The sequence below is a fragment of the Lepidochelys olivacea genome, assembly GCF_965140295.1.
Source record: "Lepidochelys olivacea isolate rLepOli2 genome assembly, chromosome: 18".
NCBI lineage: Eukaryota > Metazoa > Chordata > Testudines > Cheloniidae > Lepidochelys > Lepidochelys olivacea.
In genome coordinates, this window is record NC_140428.1 from 11,230,081 (window position 1) to 11,248,550 (window position 18,470).

The 18,470-nt window shown below is 54.6% G+C and overlaps 1 protein-coding gene across 8 annotated transcripts in view; it reads left to right on the forward strand.

Moving 5' to 3' along the window:
* The window catches only part of EPHA8 (EPH receptor A8), a 130,881-nt gene that overhangs the window by 24,578 nt on the left and 87,833 nt on the right, over positions 1–18,470 (forward strand). For all 8 annotated transcript variants that reach the window (XM_084651365.1, XM_084651366.1, XM_084651368.1 and 5 more), the window contains exon 2: positions 5,818–5,882. In XM_084651365.1, the coding sequence (XP_084507491.1) occupies positions 5,818–5,882 (65 nt within the window). The remainder of the gene's footprint in view (positions 1–5,817; positions 5,883–18,470) is intronic.

Below are 18,470 nucleotides of genomic sequence, written 5' to 3' on the forward strand. Positions count from 1 at the left end.
CTCTTCCCTGGGGCCCGGCCCTTGCCTCACCTATTCCCTTCAGGCCATGCCCCCTTCTCCGCCTCTTCCCCCAAGGCCCTGCCCCTGTCGCTTGTGCCTCTCTCCCCTCCCCCTCTCCTTGGCTTGCTGGATTGTCTCCACCTCCCTCCCCTGACAGCTGGGCTCCCTCTGCTCTGGGAACCACTGCAGCCTGACAAGGAGCCAGCCTGCAGGTCGAAGGTGGCCCTGGCTGAGCAGGGGCTGGCGTGGGTTAATGACCTGGAGCCTCCCCCTGCCCCATGGTGACCAGACTGTTAGTGTCCAGTCAGTGCATCTGACTGGACACTGCCAGGTCCCCTTTTCAACTGGACTTTCCAATAAAAACCCAGGCACCTGGCATCCCTAACTGGCACCCAGACATAGAAGCCAAAAACCAGACTGTCCGGGTAAAACCTGAATGCGTGGCAGCCCTGCCCAGAGTCCGGGTACCATCTCGCTGAGCAGGGCTGTAGACACCCCTATCCGAGAGGGAGTCAGTGTCTGGCCTTTCTGAGCACCTTTCGCCTGCCTGCCACATCGCCAGAGCAAGCTTGAGCCAGCAGCGTTTCACCCACATGCTCACGGCATGTGAGCAGGGCGTGTGGGTGCCATGCCAGCTGTGTCTGCTACCAAAGGGCTGTCAAGCTGGTGGTGGGTGGTGCTGTGCGGGGGTCTGAGGCCCGGTGCTGGCAAAGTGCAGGGAGTGTTACAGGCCATGGCAGGGGTGGTTCCATGCCAGAGGGTTAAGAGATTGTGAAAGCCAAAGATCAAGCAGTAGCGAAGCAGGGAAAGGCTGGAGAGAGCGGGTGGGAGGATCGATTGCTGGTCGATAGAAGCAATGGAAGGTCAGTTTGTCCTGCTCCTGATACAAGGCTGAGCCTGCCGAGAGACTCCGGAAATCCGCAATCTCCTGTTTGCCTTACAAGCTTTATTGATTGAAGCGTCCAGGGAAACATACCAGGTGCAGAGCATTTCTGGGGCAGGCGTGCACTTCCCGTAGGCTAATTCCAAGCAGTAGCTGAGCTGCTGGGCACATCTGTATGGGGCTAATGGGAGCCAGGTGTATCAGATTGCAGCCCGTAGGCAATCTCCCCCCTCTCTGCTTTTATTCCATGCTGGCTTCCTCTCCTTCTCCCAGAAGACATTGAACTGGCTTAAATAGAAAACTCTTGAGAGTGTGTAAAGACATCCTCGTCCCTCCCCTGGCCTAAGCAGCTTTCCTCTCCCTGGATTGATTTGTCTGGGCCTCCTCCTTAAGCTGGGCTCCCAGTGGTAGGAGGGCATTAGAAGGGGTGACTTTGATGGCACCCCTCTTGCAGCCTCTCCCCTGCAGTCTGTTCTTGAGAACTCCAGTCTCTCGTGTGGTGTTAGCAGAGTTGTGAAGGGGGGTAGCTGCTTCTGGCTGGGAAGTGGGGCAGCGTTTGGTCTGCAGACTTCAAAGCCAGATCACACCATGCATGAAGTGAGTTGAAAGGGCTCAGCTGAGCCTCCAGAAGACAATGAGAAACTGCCAGCCCAGCGAGGTGAGTGCTGCACTGGGCTGGGGAAGACTCAGGAGAATGTCTCAAGTCCTTCCCGTCTTCTTGCCCCTCCTGCTCTCTGTCCTCTCCCATCTCCCATTTCCTCAGGAGGGGCTGATACATGGGAGTGCCCCCTGTGCTGGACGGTGCATGGATCCTTGTTGCAGAGGACCCTGATCTGCAGCAGTTTGTAGAGCCTGGCTGAGCACACAGCCCCCTGTTAGCAGAACATCACCAGAGCTAGAGCTGTGTCCCTTCCCAGCCCAGCAAGGGACCTGCACTAGGAACTCTCAGTGACCCCAGGTGAGAAGGGCCCCTGCAAATCGGCCTGTTACCCTTAGTCAGCTCCTCACTGTCTGTGAGCTGAGTAACAGCCATGGACATCAGTGCCCCAAAGGGTGAGACCCTCTGCAGGGTTTAATCGGGTGCAAGGTGCTGCCCTGTGCGGGGATGGGTGAGGGTCAGGGCAGAGCAAACAGGAATCAGACCCATGCACCCACTCTCCCCCACACTCACAGCTCCCCTAAAGATCTGTCATGCTGGCTTCACCTCTGGTTTGCTCTGCAGTCACCGTTCACCTCTCCCAGCTCTGCACTGTCCCTTCCCGCAGGAGGTAAGTGGGAAGAGACGCTGGGAGAAGGGTCGGGGGTAGCTCAGTGGTTTGAGCATTGGCCTGCTAAACCTAGGATTGTGAGTTCAATCCTTGAGGGGGCCATTTAGGGATTGGGGGCAAAAATTGAGGATTGGTCCTGCTTTGAGCAGGGGGTTGGACAAGATGATCTCCTGAGGTCCCTTCCAACCCTGATATTCTATGATGGCACTATGATGGCATTTGTCCCCTCTGCCTACATCTCACCGCTTGATACCTGCTTGCTTTGCCCTGATGATGATGCAGGCCCCAGCCCACTCAGCCACAGACTCTGAGAGCAGAACGAGCACCCTGCTAATTGTCCAGCTCTTGTCACCCTTGCGGCCACAGTAGCTGAGGGCTCCTGCCTGTCAGGTCTGGACAGGGGCTTGCGGCATCTGTCATTAGTATCGGAGGAGCTAGTCAAGACATCTACAGTTGTAATCCAGCTAGCTGTAAATGTTCACCTCTAGAACAAAGACTGCAGGATGGGAGGCTGTCTCCTGGGAAGCAGGGACTCTGAAAAAGATTTGTGGGAGGGGGTGCATACTGAGCTGAACACACTCTCCCAGTGCGACCCTGTGACCAAAAGGGCTAATGTGATTATGGGATGCAAGAACAGGGGACTCTCGAGTAGGAGCACAGAGGTCATTTTATATCTGTGTTTGGCATTGGTGTGACTGCTGCTGGAATCCTGTGTCCAGTTCTGGTGCTCATAATTCAAGGAGGATGTTGCTATATTAGAGATGGTTCAGCCAAGAGCCACAAGAATGATTAAAGGATTAGAAAACCTGCCTTAGAGTGATAGACTCAAGGAGCTCCATCTATGTAGCTTAACAAAGAGAAGGTTAAGGGGTGACTTGATCACAGAGTGTAAGTGCCCACATGGGGAATAAATGTTTAATAATGGGCTCTTCGATCTAGCAGAGGAAGGTCTAACACGATCCAATGGCTGGAAGTTGGAGCTGGAAAATTGAGGTTGGAAACGAGACATACATTTTTGACAGTGAGGGTAAATAACCATTGGAACAATTTACCAAGGGCTGTGGAGGATTCTCCATCATTGACTGTTTTTAAATGAAGATTGGATATTGTTCTAAAAGATCTGCTCTAGGAATTATTCTGGGGAAGTTTTCTGGTCTGGGGGATATGGGAGGTCAGACTAGGTGATCACAGTGGTCTCTTCTGGCCTTGGAATCCATGGAGCTCTGAGCGTAGGTGGATATGGGAGCACACAGTACTCCTGAGGGCATTCTGTGCCAAAAAATAAAAGTTCTGTGCACAATATTTTAAAATTCTGCAAATTGTATTTGTCAAATAAATGTGGAGGCTCCAGCGTAGCACTGAGGAACACAGGCCACTGGTTGCACAGAGGTGGAAGATCACTATGCAGCCCACCCCGGGACACAGACTCAGCAGTGAGGCTGCACCCAGCCCTGACACAGCACAAGGACCGGGCCTGTCCCAGAAAAACATGAGGGCCCTTCCCCTCTGTGCCAGGTGCACCAGGCGTGGGCAGGCAGGCTCAGCCCAGCAGGATGCAAGTGTGGAGAGGCTTAGTGTGGGGGGATCCAGGTGTGGGTTGAGAGGGTTCTGTGTGGGGCAATCTGGTTGCGGGTGGCTCAGTGGGGGATCTGTGTGGGGGGGGTGGATCTGGATGCACAGGGGCTTGTTGGGGAGTTCTGGGTGCAACGGTAAAGGGACTCTGCAGGGGGGTCAGGGTGAAGGTGGTTGGGGCTCAGCAGGGGGGAGTCTGGGTGTGGAGGGGATAGAGTTTGGCGTGGGCTCTGGGTGTGGGGGACTCAGTGGGGTGGGGAATCAGGTGCAACTGGTTGGGGCTCGGTGGGGTGCAGGGGCAGTGGGGCTCATCGGGGGAGTTCCGAGTGTGGGGGTGAGGCTTGACAGGAGGGTCTGGGTATGAGGGGGTCTGGAAGCGTGGGGGTTGGGTGGATGGGGGAACAGCTCCCTGTAGAGGGATCCCTCCTCCTGCAGCTGAGGAGTGTTGGGTGCAGGAAGCGGCGGGAGGGGGTTTGAAGAGCTTCCTGCAGCTGCGGGAGAAATCTGGGGGTAAGTCTGACCCAGCCCCAGATGCTGTGTAGGGGAAGAGGACGTCCTGTCCTCCCCAGCCCAGCTGAGCTAGTAGCTGAGCCTGGTGCAGGGTAGGAGCCACCAGCCAGGCTTTCCTCAGTTCCACCCCCTGCCTCACAGTGATTTACCTCTCTGCCGGCTGCCCTGGGTACCTGAAACATACTGCTGGGGAGGGTCGCATGACCGCTCTTGTGGCTTCCCTTTGCTTCCCTGTCAGAAGGTCAGTTTTCTGCAGGGAAACAAAGACATCTGTGGGGGACATAAATTCTGCACATGCACAGTGGTGCAGAATTCCCGAGGAGTAACACAGCCTCATGGTCCTGCATTTAGGACGGAAGAATCCCATGCAATGCTACAGACTAGGGACCAAGTGGCTAGGCAGCAGTTCTGCAGAAAAGGGCCTAGGGGTTACAGTAGACGAGAAGCTGGATATGAGTCAACAGTGTGCCCTTGTTGCCAAGAAGGCCAATGGCATTTTGGGCTGTATAAGTAGGGGCATTGCCAGCAGATCGAGGGACATGATCGTTCCCCTTTATTCGACATTGGTGAGGCCTCATCTGGAGTACTGTGTCTAGTTTTGGGCCCCACACTACAAGAAGGATGTGGAAAAATTGGAAAGCATCCAGCGGAGGGCAACAAAAATGATTAGGGGTCTGGAACACATGACTTCTGAGGAGAGGCTGAGGGAACTGGGATTGTTTAGTCTGCGGAAGAGAAGAATGAGGGGGGATTTGATAGCTGCTTTCAACTACCTGAAAGGGGGTTCCAAAGAGGATGGATCTAGACTATTCTCAGTGGTAGAAGAGGACAGAACAAGAAGCAATGGTCTCAAGTTGCAGTGGGGCAGGTCTAGGTTGGATATTAGGAAAAACTATTTCACTAGGAGAGTGGTGAAGCACTGGAATGCGTTACCTAGGGAGGTGGTGGAATCTCCTTCCTTTGAGATTTTTAAGGTCAGGCTTGACAAAGCCCTGGCTGGGATGATTTAGTCGGGGATCGGTCCTGCTTTGAGCAGGGGGTTGGACTAGATGACCTCCTGAGGTCCCTTTCAACCCTGATATTCTATGATTCTATGGCCTCATGGTGTAGGTGGGTGTGCTGTGGGGTGGGAGCACAGAGCATCACGGTGTAGGTGGGTGTGCTGCGGGGTGGGAGCACAGAGCCTCACGGTGTAGCTTGGGTTGTGCTGTGGGGTGGGAGCACAGAGCCTCACGGTGTAGGTGGGTGTGCTGCAGGGTGGGAGCACAGAGCCTCACGGTGTAGCTTGGGTTGTGCTGTGGGGTGGGAGCACAGAGCCTCACGGTGTAGGTGGGTGTGCTGCAGGGTGGGAGCACAGAGCCTCACGGTGTAGCTTGGGTTGTGCTGTGGGGTGGGAGCACAGAGCCTCACGGTGTAGGTGGGTGTGCTGCAGGGTGGGAGCACAGAGCCTCACGGTGTAGCTTGGGTTGTGCTGTGGGGTGGGAGCACAGAGCCTCACGGTGTAGGTTGGGCTGTGCTGCTTTTCAGGGTGTTTGTGAAAGGTGAGCAGTTTTCTAATGCATTTTTTCCTCCCGTGTTTTCCAGTGAACTTGTTGGACACAGCAATGATCCCCGGAGACTGGGGCTGGCTGACCTACCCATCGCACGGGGTGAGTATGAGGCTATGAGCACACTGACGAAATGGGGTCTTTGGGAGCCGGCAGGGCATGTTGCCTGTGGCCCTTCTGGGCAGCTTTGGTGTAAATGGAAATGAGACAGCAATGCCTTCTCCCTGTTGAACATACAAGCCTCTTCAGCCTGCAGCTGAGCCTAGCAGAGTTTGCCAGAAGGGTCTGTAGCGCAGTCCTGTTGCCCTCGGACGTCTCCTCGGCACGGGTGGGTGTTCCGTGGTGGGGTGTTCTCAGGCCCCACGCGGCTGTACTGGGGTGAGCATGCTCAGGAGCTGGCGTCTCCTTTGGTTTTGTCTAGCACAACCCAGGAGGTTGGAGCTACACGGCAGTTTCTTATCAGCCTCAAGATTACAATTTGCACTAACAGAGCAACAGGGATATTTGTGTGGCAGGAAACTGGTATTGCTAAAAGACAACTCTGTAAGACCGCACTGCTGGTGACACACCTTGACGGGCCATGAAAGGGCTGTAACCACGATCCCCCGATTTCTACCCCCAGCTGGGAACAGCACAAGCTGTCGCCATCACGCGTACCCACAAGCAAGCAAGCCATGCAGACACACCTACATTCAAACACAGCAACTGTGCTCCAAACATGTGCATACCTCCCCTCCCCCCTCATGTGGACACACACACACACACACACACACACACACACACACACACACACACACAGGTCCCCATGTTCGACTTCCCCCACCCAAGGATGGCACCCCTGACAACACACGTTTATAGTGGACCCAACCTGGGAGCGAAATACCAACCAACACCAATTTGTTTGCCCAGTTACCGTTTGCAGCCTTCTCAGCTGTGATTTGCAGCCCATCTGCTCCTCTCCCGGATGCCTGTGTCACCGAGTGCCCCACTGCCTGTTGGCATTATGTTGGGCACTGCAAGAGGCCAGTGTCAAAGCCAGAGTCACAAGCTGGAAATGGGACTTGGAGAGGGCCAGGTTCTCATGAGGGTTTAGCCGTAGCCCTGTGGTTTCATTGTCTCCATTGGGCACATTGAGCCTCCCTCACACTGAATAGCACCTTCCTGGGCCAGACACGGACTCAGGTGCACTTCAGGATGAGACGGGATCAGCATCTGGCTACACATGTGCACATCTGTGAGTCAGGGAGGGGCAGTTATGTAATGCCGCCAGCCGTTTCCCACTAATCAGCGGCTGTTGGCTGTGGTGGTGTTGGTGCTTGCTCTGAGACTTGTGCTCATCCAATCAGGGAACAAAAACAGTCCCACTCGTTACGTGACCAATCAGAACGAAGCAACACAGCTTCTAGCAGAACTGAAATGTGCCGGAGTGGCCTTCTCAGAAGTGTTGCGTTTTTATGGTCCCCTCTTTTTCCTCTCTTCTCTAAACTACGTGGCCCTAATCTCTTCAATTCCTTCTCATAGAGGAATCATTCCAAGGCTCCAATCATTTTCTCTGATCTGTTGCTGGAGTCTTTCTCTCTCTGCTCTATCTGTTTGAGAAGGAGTGATCCGAACTGTGAATTCTTAATAATAACGATGAGGAGATTTTATGTAGAATATTATCAAATATGTAATTACATCAAATCCTTGGCTCAGCTCTGACTTTAATTTTAGAAACTGCAATGATGAGTACCCTGCAAACAGAATATATTGTAGATGGTTAGACCTTTTCCAGCCACGCTGCCTTACTGCACACAAGCGTCAGACCTCACAGTATGGTCTCCAATGCTTTGTCCAACCTAGGTTTAAATACTCAGGCAATGACGCTTTTGCCACATCCTTCAGGAAACAATTCCACATGTTCATACAGGACAACCCTGCTTCAGTGCTGCTTCTGACATTCAGAGTCAATTTTCCTTTGTTCGCTTTCATTCCGTTCCCCTTTGTAACATCCTTTGTAACACAATTCCTTCCCCTCCTAGGTAGTCACACCCTTCAAACACTCAAGGACTGTTGTCACATCTCGCCCTGTGGCTGTTCCTTTGCCAAGCTCTACCTGTTGCATTCAACTCTTTCAATCCCTCCCACCAGCTCTCTAGTGAATCCTTTTGGTTAATCTTCCGGGGCTAGACCCCAGCAGGTGTAAATCAACGTATCTGCATTGACTGCAGTGGATCGTTGCCCATTTACTCTAGCTTAGGATCTGCCCTGATGTGTAGTTTTGCATCCTAAGTTAATTTTCTTATTCTCCTGGGTCCCTCTGTTGCCTGAGACACAGCTGAGCACATCCTCTGCCTTTGCATTCACTCGTCTCTTGGCTCCTGCTTCCTCTCCCGCTGTGCTGACTGCTCATTCAGCATCTCCGCATTCTTCTTTCTGCTCCTGTGCCATTTGTCTTTAGTTCCCTCCTCTTCTTGCCTCTTTGGGCGACCTCTGCTACTTCCATAGCTAGAGCCACCACCTCCATGCTGATAACATCCAAACCTCTCTGTCCAGCCTCCACCCTCTCTTGCAGCCGGTGGTGGCTTCTCTCAGGTGTCCTGCCACCAACTCACACTCACTCTCTGCAGGATGAACTTCTTTAACTGACAACTCTGCTAGCCTTCCTGTCTCCCAGGCCTGTGACTGTGGTGTCCTTGACTCAGCTTTCTCCTCTTTCCCATGTGGTCACCACCAGGCTAGAGTCAGTCTATCAAAACTGTTTCACTTTGTATAAATAATTAAATATTGAGCAGGACAGAGGCAGCCCAGTGGGCAGAGCATTGACCTGCGATGTGGGAGATTCCAGGTCAAGTCTCTATGTCAAATGAGGCAGAGCTGGGCCTGAAGGTGAGTCTCTTAACACCCTGGTGAGTGCCAGGCTAGGCTTTTCAAAACCAGGAGGTTTCTGCGAAACATTTTGGTTTAGACAGAACGGCATTATTCAATAGAAAAAAGGTTAGTTGAAAAACTTTCGATCAGCTCCACCTTTACGCTGTCTGGGTTTCAGCGATGGTGGCTTCCTAGCATGCCAGCTCCCCAGCTCCTGGCCTCCTAAACTAGGATAGGCAGAAGGTCCCTAAAAGTGTGTGTGTGGAGGAGGGCAATGGCACTCCAACTGTGCCCTGGTCCCTGCACCACCTGTTCTCCCTGAACCCCCACCCTTGTACCTCCCATTCCCCTGAGGCCCCGCCCCCATGCTGCCCATTCCCCCAAGATCCCGCCCTCACTCTGCCCCTTCTCCCCAAGTCCCCTGCTTCCTTCACAAGTGGGAGGGCCCTGGCCCCCTAGCTCCCTCTGTTCCTGCGCCCCGTCCTAAACCCATTTGTTGCTTTGGATAAACAGTTTCATTTCCTGTGTTTCCTGTTCCATATTTGCCACTTAAAATAGCCTTTGAAGATGTGCCCTCGTGACGATTTCTCCATTGACTGGTGAACGTTACCCCAAATGAGCATCTCATTACCCTCTGTCCAACAGCCTGTGCTTTGAATCCAGGTCTGTCCTGGCTGGCGAGGGCCAGCAGGGGGTGCTGTGTCTGATGCTGATGGGAATTGTCAACACCTTTCCATTGGGAGGGCAGCTGCTGTGTCCAGAGAATGTCACTCGCTGCACTGATGATCTGGCTAGCTACTGCCCTGTCTGCCATCTCACATTGTTGGTTCGGAGTCTACGAAGGTTGTGGCTTCAACAATTTTCAGACCAACTTGATGCCTCTGGCAGCCTTGAGTCCTGGCGGTGTGGTTTCAGGACTGGGTCCCGCACTGCTGGCCTTGGCAGACCTCCTGGCGATGAGTTAAGATTGTGTGCCCATGCCGGTATTGCTACCCTGGGAGTGGCCAAAGCAGCACAATATCACCGGGCGGCACGGGGCAGGGCTCCTGCTCCCTGAGGGTGTTCTCATGTGGAGCTCCACGGCATGCCCCCTCCCCTTCCTTCTCAGTGTATAGGGGGCCGCTGGAAGGGCTTGCAATGCGATATGCCTGCAGGCTGCTGGTGGCACCCAGCTCTCCATCACTGCCTCCCCAAGCCCAGCTAGGACTCCTAAGACCTGGCCCAGGGGCGGATGAGACTGGCACACGGGTGAGAGCTGGTTGGCTGAGCTCAGTCTAGGTAAGATAGCGGCTCGTGGTTGGGGAGCAAGCAGAAGATAGCTGAGGGTTATGCTGTCCCACGTGCTGAGGATGCATCTGCCATGAGTTCCCAGGCTGGGGGGCAGTTGGGGCGCTAGCTGCTGTGAAGCACTACCATGCAGAAGCGCTATCTGGGTGGCTTTCTACCATTCATTCGGGGCTCGGCAGTTGTGACCATTTCTTTCAGATACGGCCCTTACTGCATCGTCCATGCTTTTGCCACCACTCGCTTAGACGCTACACGGGACTCTGCAGGGGGCTGCACTCCAAGGGTCTGTCTCCACAGCCGCTGGGAGGGTGACATGCATCCTCTAGCTGTGCTCTGGCTGCACCTGAAAATAGCAGTGGGACTGCAAGGGCACGGGCAGCTCAGGCTAGCCACCTAAGAAACATACCCAGGAGTCAGGTGGGATTGTACTAAGGCGGCTAGCCTGAGCCACCCATGTCACCATGGCCCCACTGCTATCTTTAGGGGCTAGCTCCAGCAGAGCTAGCAGATATTCAACTCCCTGCGCTGGGAATTACACCTCCCAGCAGCTGTGTAGACGGACCCCGTGACACCTGGAGACAGGAGCTGGTGCGGAATGCTGCAGCTTCTCCCTGGAGCAGTGTGTCTCAGAGGGAGCCCGTGCCACGGTCCCAGCTCCAACATCCACGTGGTGCCAGGGTCGTGGGGTAGAATTTAAGGCATTGTTTTTTCCCTGTGGAGCCCCCAGTGGTTTGGGACCTGCCTGCCTGAGAGATGCTTGTCTCCTTGTGCCATCCTGCCCCCACTGAAATTAGTGTGGATGTCTGAGTCGCCCCCTCCCCCTGCTGCATAACAGAGAGGCAGGACAGTCTCTGTCAAGGCCCCAGACCTTAGAATGTAACCCGCTCTTCCCCCCGCTGGCATCTGCTGCCCATCAGGGCCTGTTCTCAGACCCGCTACTGACCCAAGCTGTGGGAGGGAGGGGCTGCGGGGGTAGCTGTTGGCCTGGGGAAGGGGCATATTGTCACACTGGGATTTTACTGAGCCTGGTTGTTTTTGGCAAAGGCATCTTGAGCTCAGGCTCCTCTCTGAAAAGCTACCTAACTAAATAAAGCTCTTGCTCTCCCCCCTAGGGCTGGCTGTCCGTGGTCCTGGCCTGAATGACCAGGCTTCAGGGTGTTAATTGCCTTGGCTGGAGGGTCACCCTGAGGGCATCTCAGCCTGCGTGGAAGATGCAGGGCTCCTCTAATGCTGAGCCTTCATTCCCAGCGTTAATTCTGTCCCATGTGAAATATGGCTCACGGCCAGATTAATCTGTCACAGATGCCTCCTGTCGAGGGATGGAATTTCTCACTCTAGCTTCCTCCATCAAGAGACAGGCCATCTCATCCTTCACCCCCCGAGCCATGCCCCCCAGCACGCTCATTGCCTCCCTTTCCTCCCAGCAGGGCCGTGCTCTAAGCCCGCTGCCAGGTTCAGACCCCAGGCGCACACCAAGCACTGGTGGGTTTCCCTCGGCACGGGCACACGGTGGGCTGCCAATGTGCTCTGTGTGCACTACAAGAGCACAGAGCACCAGCCCCTAAAGGGGCGCCATCTGCCGGGGGCTCAGGGGAAGGATAACACCAAATTAGCGTCATCTATCAGGTTCTGCCTAATTACAAGGCGGGAGCTGCATGGAATGCCCCAGGGGACCTTTGCAGCCTGGTACCAATGGTATTCGCTTGGTGGAGAACATGGCAATCCTGTTCAACTGCTAATGTTAGCAGAGTTGGCATGAGGGCCCCACAGAGCGGGCTGCTGGAGCCCCTGCTCCTCCACTCGGAGGCCTCTAGGAATGTCACAGCAAAGCTCCGCTTTCGCTTAAGAGCAACAGGAGCCTTCGAGGCTTCTAGCCCCGCTGTTCGTCCATGCAGTCCGCTTCCTGCCTCCCCAGATTCCCCCAGCTGAGACCCCTACTTCCCTGGGCCCCTCTTCACACCCCTCCAGGATGCCTGCCCTGCTGCATCTCTCACGGTTCTCCTGTCCTCCACGTCCTGGCTTAGCCCAGCAGACTGGCTCGGAAAGGCAGCTTAGACTGGTCCGTGTTTATATGCATTGCGCTTTACCCAGTTTGAAACAGCTTGTTACTTTTGATGCTCACCCTGACTCTCCCCAAAACACTGGCTGGTTTCTCAGCAAGAGGAAACAAAACACACCTAGACCTTCTGGGCCCAGCCAGGTTGAAACTCTGATGGCTCTGGAAAGGCAATTTTTAAAACACCATCGCTTCAAAGCACTGCCCAGGGATGAGCTGCAGCATGCCGAATTTCAGGAGGATCATTGCCTTCTGAGGGAGTCAGGGGGCTGTGAAAACTGGGCTTTGTTTTTCTTTACTGTTCAATGTGGTCTTGGTGTCATGGCAGCCTTGGCTTCCTCCATCATGTCTCTCTGCAAACAGTGCCTGCCCCTAGGCTGGGATGGGCCGGCAAGCGCCGGTGGGGATGGTATGTGTTCTCATGTGGACTGTTGTCTGTTAGGAGCGGGACCAAGAGGCTAACAACCATATTTCCAAGAGGCCCCTAGCAGGCTGTAGCTGCAGATGGTGATAACTTTCAGTCATCATTGCCCTAGATTGGATTTGGACTGGCAGCCTCAAAAGGGACCTCCTCCCTCACTTTCAGCTGCAGCTGGTGGGAGGTGCTGGTGAGTTGCTCTGTCTGAGCCTCACAGACAGAGGAGCCAGGGCCGGAAGCACAAACGCAGCTGCCTGAGTGCGCTCGGGCTGGGCGCCCTTTGACCCCAGGGAAGGGCAGGCAGCGGGAAGTGTTGGGGTCTGGTTTGACATTTCCTCTCTCTGGGTGATTAACGGGTGCGTAATTGGCTGTAATAGCCACACTGACTGTCACCCTCCATCTCGGTGACACATGCAGGGGGAGGAAGGGTTAGTGGGGGCCGCCCTGTTCCTGCAGGCTTCCGCTCCTCTCAATTAAAACTTCAAAGCGCTCCCAAGAGGTTCACGGCCAACTCCCTCCCTGGAACCGTTTCCTTCACACTGACAATTAAACTCTTCTCAGTGCCGTCAAACAACCTCACTTCCTGCTTCTCGCCCTGCCCTTTGCCAGTCCCTGCCACAAAGTGCCCCAGTACCCCCCTCCCCTGTGCCCACATAGCACATGACCCATCAGCCCCTCTGCAAATTGCATTTCTACTGACTAATTAAAATGCTGATGAGATGAGTCAACATATTATTAATTATTGTATCATCTCCTTTGATTTACAAAGTCAAACAGGAAATGATTTTGTTCAGATACCGAGTATCTAAAGAGGCTGAATGATTCTTGCAATGCTAATTACGAAGGGAACGCCTGGATGGCACAACCCCCCCTCCCCTCTCCTCGCCCCCACTCCCCATGATATCCCCTGCACCTCCACCAGGACCTCTGGCAGCTGGCGCTGCAGCCTCCTCCCTCCTGCTCTGCTCAATCCCAGAGGACAGAAAGGACCAGGCTACTTGTATGGATGGGACAATTCAAAGAAGAAGATGTCATGCCAGAGGGGTGTGACTATGCTAATAGCTGCGTTAAATCCCTAAACATGCTCAGTGGGATCTAGATACTTCCAGAAGCCTTAGCCAGGCCTCCAGCCAGACTGAAAAACTGCCCTTTCACTAGTGAACAAAGGGCCACCCTCTCTCTCACGGCCTGTGTGGCCAGTGCTGGTTCTCATGTAACTCACAGTCTGTGGTCGATGTGGGACTCTTTTTGCCAAGGCAGTCAAATCACTTACCCTGCCTGACCCCACCCCCCTCACCTGGATGCACACACACGTGGACACACGGCGGGACAGTCTCACCACACACAAACACGGACACATTTGCCTTTGTCAAGGCTCATGGCTCTGAGAGGAGCTGGCCGCCTGCCTCCTGTCAGTCCGGGGAGGAGAACTGAGGGGCAGCTTTCTCTAGTGGTGAGAGCAGGGAAGCGGGATAGACCCCCAGCTTTACCATTCACCTTACCAGGTGGCCTTGGGCAAGATGCTTAACTTCCTCATGCCTCATTTCTCCCTCTGCACAATGGGGCTAATAATACAGACCTCCCCCACAGGGGGCAGTTTGTGAGGGTTAGTCACTCAGTGATTGACAAGTGATTTTATAAGTGTTGTGAGATCCTGGATATAAGTATCCTGGTTATTGTCATCTGCTTGTTAACGAGGATCCTGGCAACTGCTCTGTGAACACGGACTCCATTGGAGATCTGGCAGTAGAGCCTGGTTTGTAATCTCTCCGTCTGTCTGTCTGGGTAACGGTCAGTTGCCTGCAGTGTGTTGCTCAGAAGAAATTGCTGCTTGTTTTCCAGACTGATTTCCTGCTATGTGGCAGGTGCCTCTCTCTCTGTCACTCTCGGTTTAACTGTGCAGCTGCTTTTGGGTGCCCTGAACGCAGGCCAGGAACAAAAACCCCCCAAACCAGCTTGTTATCGCTCTGGAATAATCCAAAAAGTATCAGTGGAATTGCACCAAATTTGCTTAAACAACCAGCTGAGATGCACGCCACAGGAGAAGCTGCCTGTCGTGCTTGTGTGTTACCGATGAAAGTTTCCTGCTGGTGAAGCACCAGCGGGGTGGCCAGGGGCTGATCTCCTGCATCAACGGAGCAGTCACAGCACAGACAGGAGGAGCGTCTGGCTCATTGCCCCACTTAAGGTCTCTCCCACTTCTGGCAGGGAAGGTCTTGGCCTCTCTCCCGAGCCTGCTGCCAGGAAAGCCATTGGGACCTGAACCCTCCCACCGGACAGCCAGTCAATGATAACAGCTCTTGGGTCGGAGTGAGTCAGGCCGGCTCTTTTTCTACAAGGCATTTGTACCATCACACTAGAGGCGAGGGGCTTCCTACCCCATGGCCAACCCCTCAGCCATCCTGGGTGCTATCAGCTGGGAGAGTTCACTGCTCTGGAAGGCCTGGGCTAAGAACGGAGATGCTTTGCTGCTTACAACAGCCTTTGAATGCAGGCACTCCCATCTGCATTGTTTGTAACTGCCTAGCACAGAACGTGGGGGTGGAGCCCTCACCTCCAGAGAGGACCCCTGAGCCATGGGTCTGCAGGTGCAGCAGAGTATCAGGCAACAGTGGTCAGGAATATGCTGCAGGAATATCTAGGCTTTTACAGCTGCCCGGGACCCCCTTGGCCTGCCATGAGATTTCCGGGGGTTTCTCTGGAAGGTCTGGGCTCTGCCTGCATGAATATTGGCACTGAAAGCAGAGTACAGAACATGCCACAGTGCAGCTAATATTCATTTAAAAATGGGTATGTCAGGAGGAGCGGAGCCTTTGAAAATAAAGATTTTAAACAAGATAAAAGCACTTACAGCTAATTCCCTGGATGCTGGTAACTACCAGCAGTTAACGGCCTGAGGTAAAGCTCAGGGTAGTTAACTGCCTAACAAATCCCTTGTTAGCCATCAGAGTGACTGATTTTATGGGGATTGTCACTATTAAAAACCACATTTAATGCTTTATTGCTACAATAATGTGGGTTATTTTCCCTCTTCCACTTGACTGTGCTGCTGGCTCCTGGGAAGGACTCGCAGCTCAGTGCCCATCAGGGAAGAGCTCAGGACATTTCTGGGGGCAGTGACAGCTCTACCATGCTGGCAGGACCAGCAGTGAGGGCTCCGTGGCTGTCCCCCGTAGGCATGATCTCAGGACTGGGTAGGCTGAGGCTCTTTCATGGAGCCCTCTGGCTTGGCACAGCCAGAGGGTGGGAGCCATTTGGGGGATTGTCATGGAAAACAGCAAGGCTGAGGCTCTTTCATGGAGCCAGGCTTTTCTCCTTATGTGTTCGTTCCCTTCAACTTCCCCTTTTCCTCCTCGTCCCCCTCCGTTGCACCATGCAGGCCCTGGGGAGATTTTGGAGACCTTGCTCAGCCGCAGAGCTATCTGCTGTTTGCATCTTTTCCCTTTTATAATCTGGTATTTCTTTTTTTATAACTTATGTTGACTTTAATTTAAACTATTAAACGAGCCCCTGAATGCTGATGGAATTGCACTCCCTCCCCCCGCCGCGCACTCACCGCGCTAATTATGATGTCCTCATTTTCGTCTCTCTGGGGGATCTTATCACAGTGACGGGGGACGAGCTGAGCTTCGTTTAATAAAAGCCACTTCAAACCAGCAGCCAGGAGCAGGCCGAAGTGAGCGCGGCTGGAGAGGCCAGGTGCACGCACAGCGCCCTCGTTATTGAACTGATCCTTATCCCCTCCTCCTCAGCCCCTCACTCAAAGTCAGCTCTGCCAGGCAGAGACGCCTCTCCCGGGAAGGGCAACTAGCCTTGGGGTCCTGTAATTACTGTAAAAGAGAGAAACCCTTAAAGTCACAGAGTTGCCTAATGCCTGTCCCTGGGTGCTGAATCTCTCCACGCACACACAGGATGGGATCTTGACCCACGCTGGTGGCCCAGGAGCACAGGGACCTAGTGACACTCCCGAGTTGATGCGGGATCACTCTAGGCCCTCTTCAGGCAGGACACACTCTGGGTTAATAAAAAGACCTAGCTTTGATATAGTTCTTTTAATCAGTGGCACCAGCTTCCCATCAGTAGAAGTTACCAGGCGATCAGACACTCTTGGTAGCCTTTGCTAGAGCGAGCTATCAGGGATGGGAAAGACCTCTCCAGATCATTCCTTCCAACCAGAGGGAATATTCCCAAGGAATCCCAAGTGATGGGACATCCACCACTCCCCACGGGGGTCTGGTCTGCGGCCCAACAGACCCTCTGGCAGAGAGACAGTACCTCCCCTGTTGTTACTGTGAATTATTTGTGTTACTGTAGCACCCAGGAGCCCTAGTCATGGCCCAGCCATCATAGTATATGAAAACAGGAGACAAAGACGGCCCCTGCCCCGAGGAATGAGCCCCTTGGGGTTTCCTGAGTTGGTGTTTCCAGATGCTGAGCCTTCGCCCTTCGCTGTGCCGATCGTGCCCAGCACCTGCAGAGGTGCTGCAGAAAGCTGTTCCCTCCCGCTGCGTCACTCGTAGTTCAGGCTCTGGCTGTCTTGCCCATCAGAAGTAGAGGGAGCAACTGACCCGCCCAGCGTCATACTTGCCCGCAGCAAGGTAAAAGAAAGTGTTCAGTGGTGCCCATTGGGCCTGCTTATGTCTGCCCCCATCCCTAACAGCTTGGCATGATGGAGGATGGGACCTGGGAGCCACACCCTGGGCCCGGCATGTTTATACGGCGCAGCGGATAATGGTGACGACTGGCTGATCTCTAGCAGCTTGCATCAGAGGAGCTCAGAGTGCTTGGGAAACCCTGAAGGAGCTACACCGCCGCCCTCTCCGCGAGGCTGGGAGGGGTTCTATAGAGGGGAAAACCAAGGCATAGGCACCGACTCTGTGGGTACTCCGGGGGAAAAAGTGGTGGGTGCTCAGCACCCACCGGCAGCTCCCCAATCAGCCCCATTCCTTTCCCAGAGCCTCCCACCCACTGATGGGTCCCACCGATCAGTGCCTCCTCCTCCCTCCCCATGTTCCGCGGCGTGCAGGAGGCTCTGGGCGGGAGGGGGGAAGAGTGAGGAGGAGGCATGCTCGAGGGAAGGGGTAGAACAGAGCGGAAAGAGACGGGGTGGGGTGAGGGTGAGAAGAGGCAGGGTGCGGACTTCGGGGAAGGGGGTGGGAGGGCGGGGCCTGGAGCAGAGCCAGCAGCTGAGCACGCCCCGGCACATTGGGAAGTCAGCACCTGTGCACCAAGAGCACCCAGGGAGGCTGTGGCAGCCTTGCCAGGCCAGGGGAGGAGAACAGGATGGCAGCTGGTCGCAGGGAGCAGGGCTGAGCACGGCACGCTCTGCGCTAGAATGGCAGCAGGGGAGTAGTCGCTCAGTCTTCTGCCCAGGAGCTGGGATCGGGGCAGGAGGAAGCCTTAGCCCACGAGCTGGAATCTTCCTACACTAAGAGATGCTGAAGCAGAGGGTGGCCATCCTGACTTGCTTTCCGTTGAAGTTTTCCTTGCTCCGTGTCTCTCCCTGCGTCCCTGGTTTCAGACCCTGGAGTGGAGGCCAGGATGACTGGACCCCTGCCCACCACCCCTCCTGGCGAATCCCCCCAGGGGCTCAGGGCCTTGCTAGAGCTGCAGTGTGATCCCAGTGACCCTGGCCCTGAAGGGCTAGTCCAGAGAGGATGGGTCTGCGCTGCCTGTGGCAGGCAGGACTCGACTCCCTCATTCTGTTATTTCCCAGACCCAGTGTAAGTCAGTGTCAGTGTCTCAGCGCTGTTATCGGGTGCTGGTTCCCCGTGTGTGCCGCCTGCAACCAGGCCTGTGGTCGTTCCAGGGCTCCACCATTAGGCTGGAGAAGTCTTTGCTAGAGAAGCCCCGTGCAGTCTGTGCTCGGAGGCAGAGCAGTGAGTGGCACGCTGAGTCAGGCATGTTGGTTGCCGCCCCAGAGGCAAGCGATGCACATTAGCGGAGCCCTGAGAAAGGAAACCTGTTTACATCACAGAGAGGAGGCTGGGGCAGCCCAGAGTCGCTGCTTTCACTTCAGTTCTAAGGTAGGTCAGACTCAAAGACCTGCCCAGCCTCCCTGCCTGCTGCTCCCCGCAAA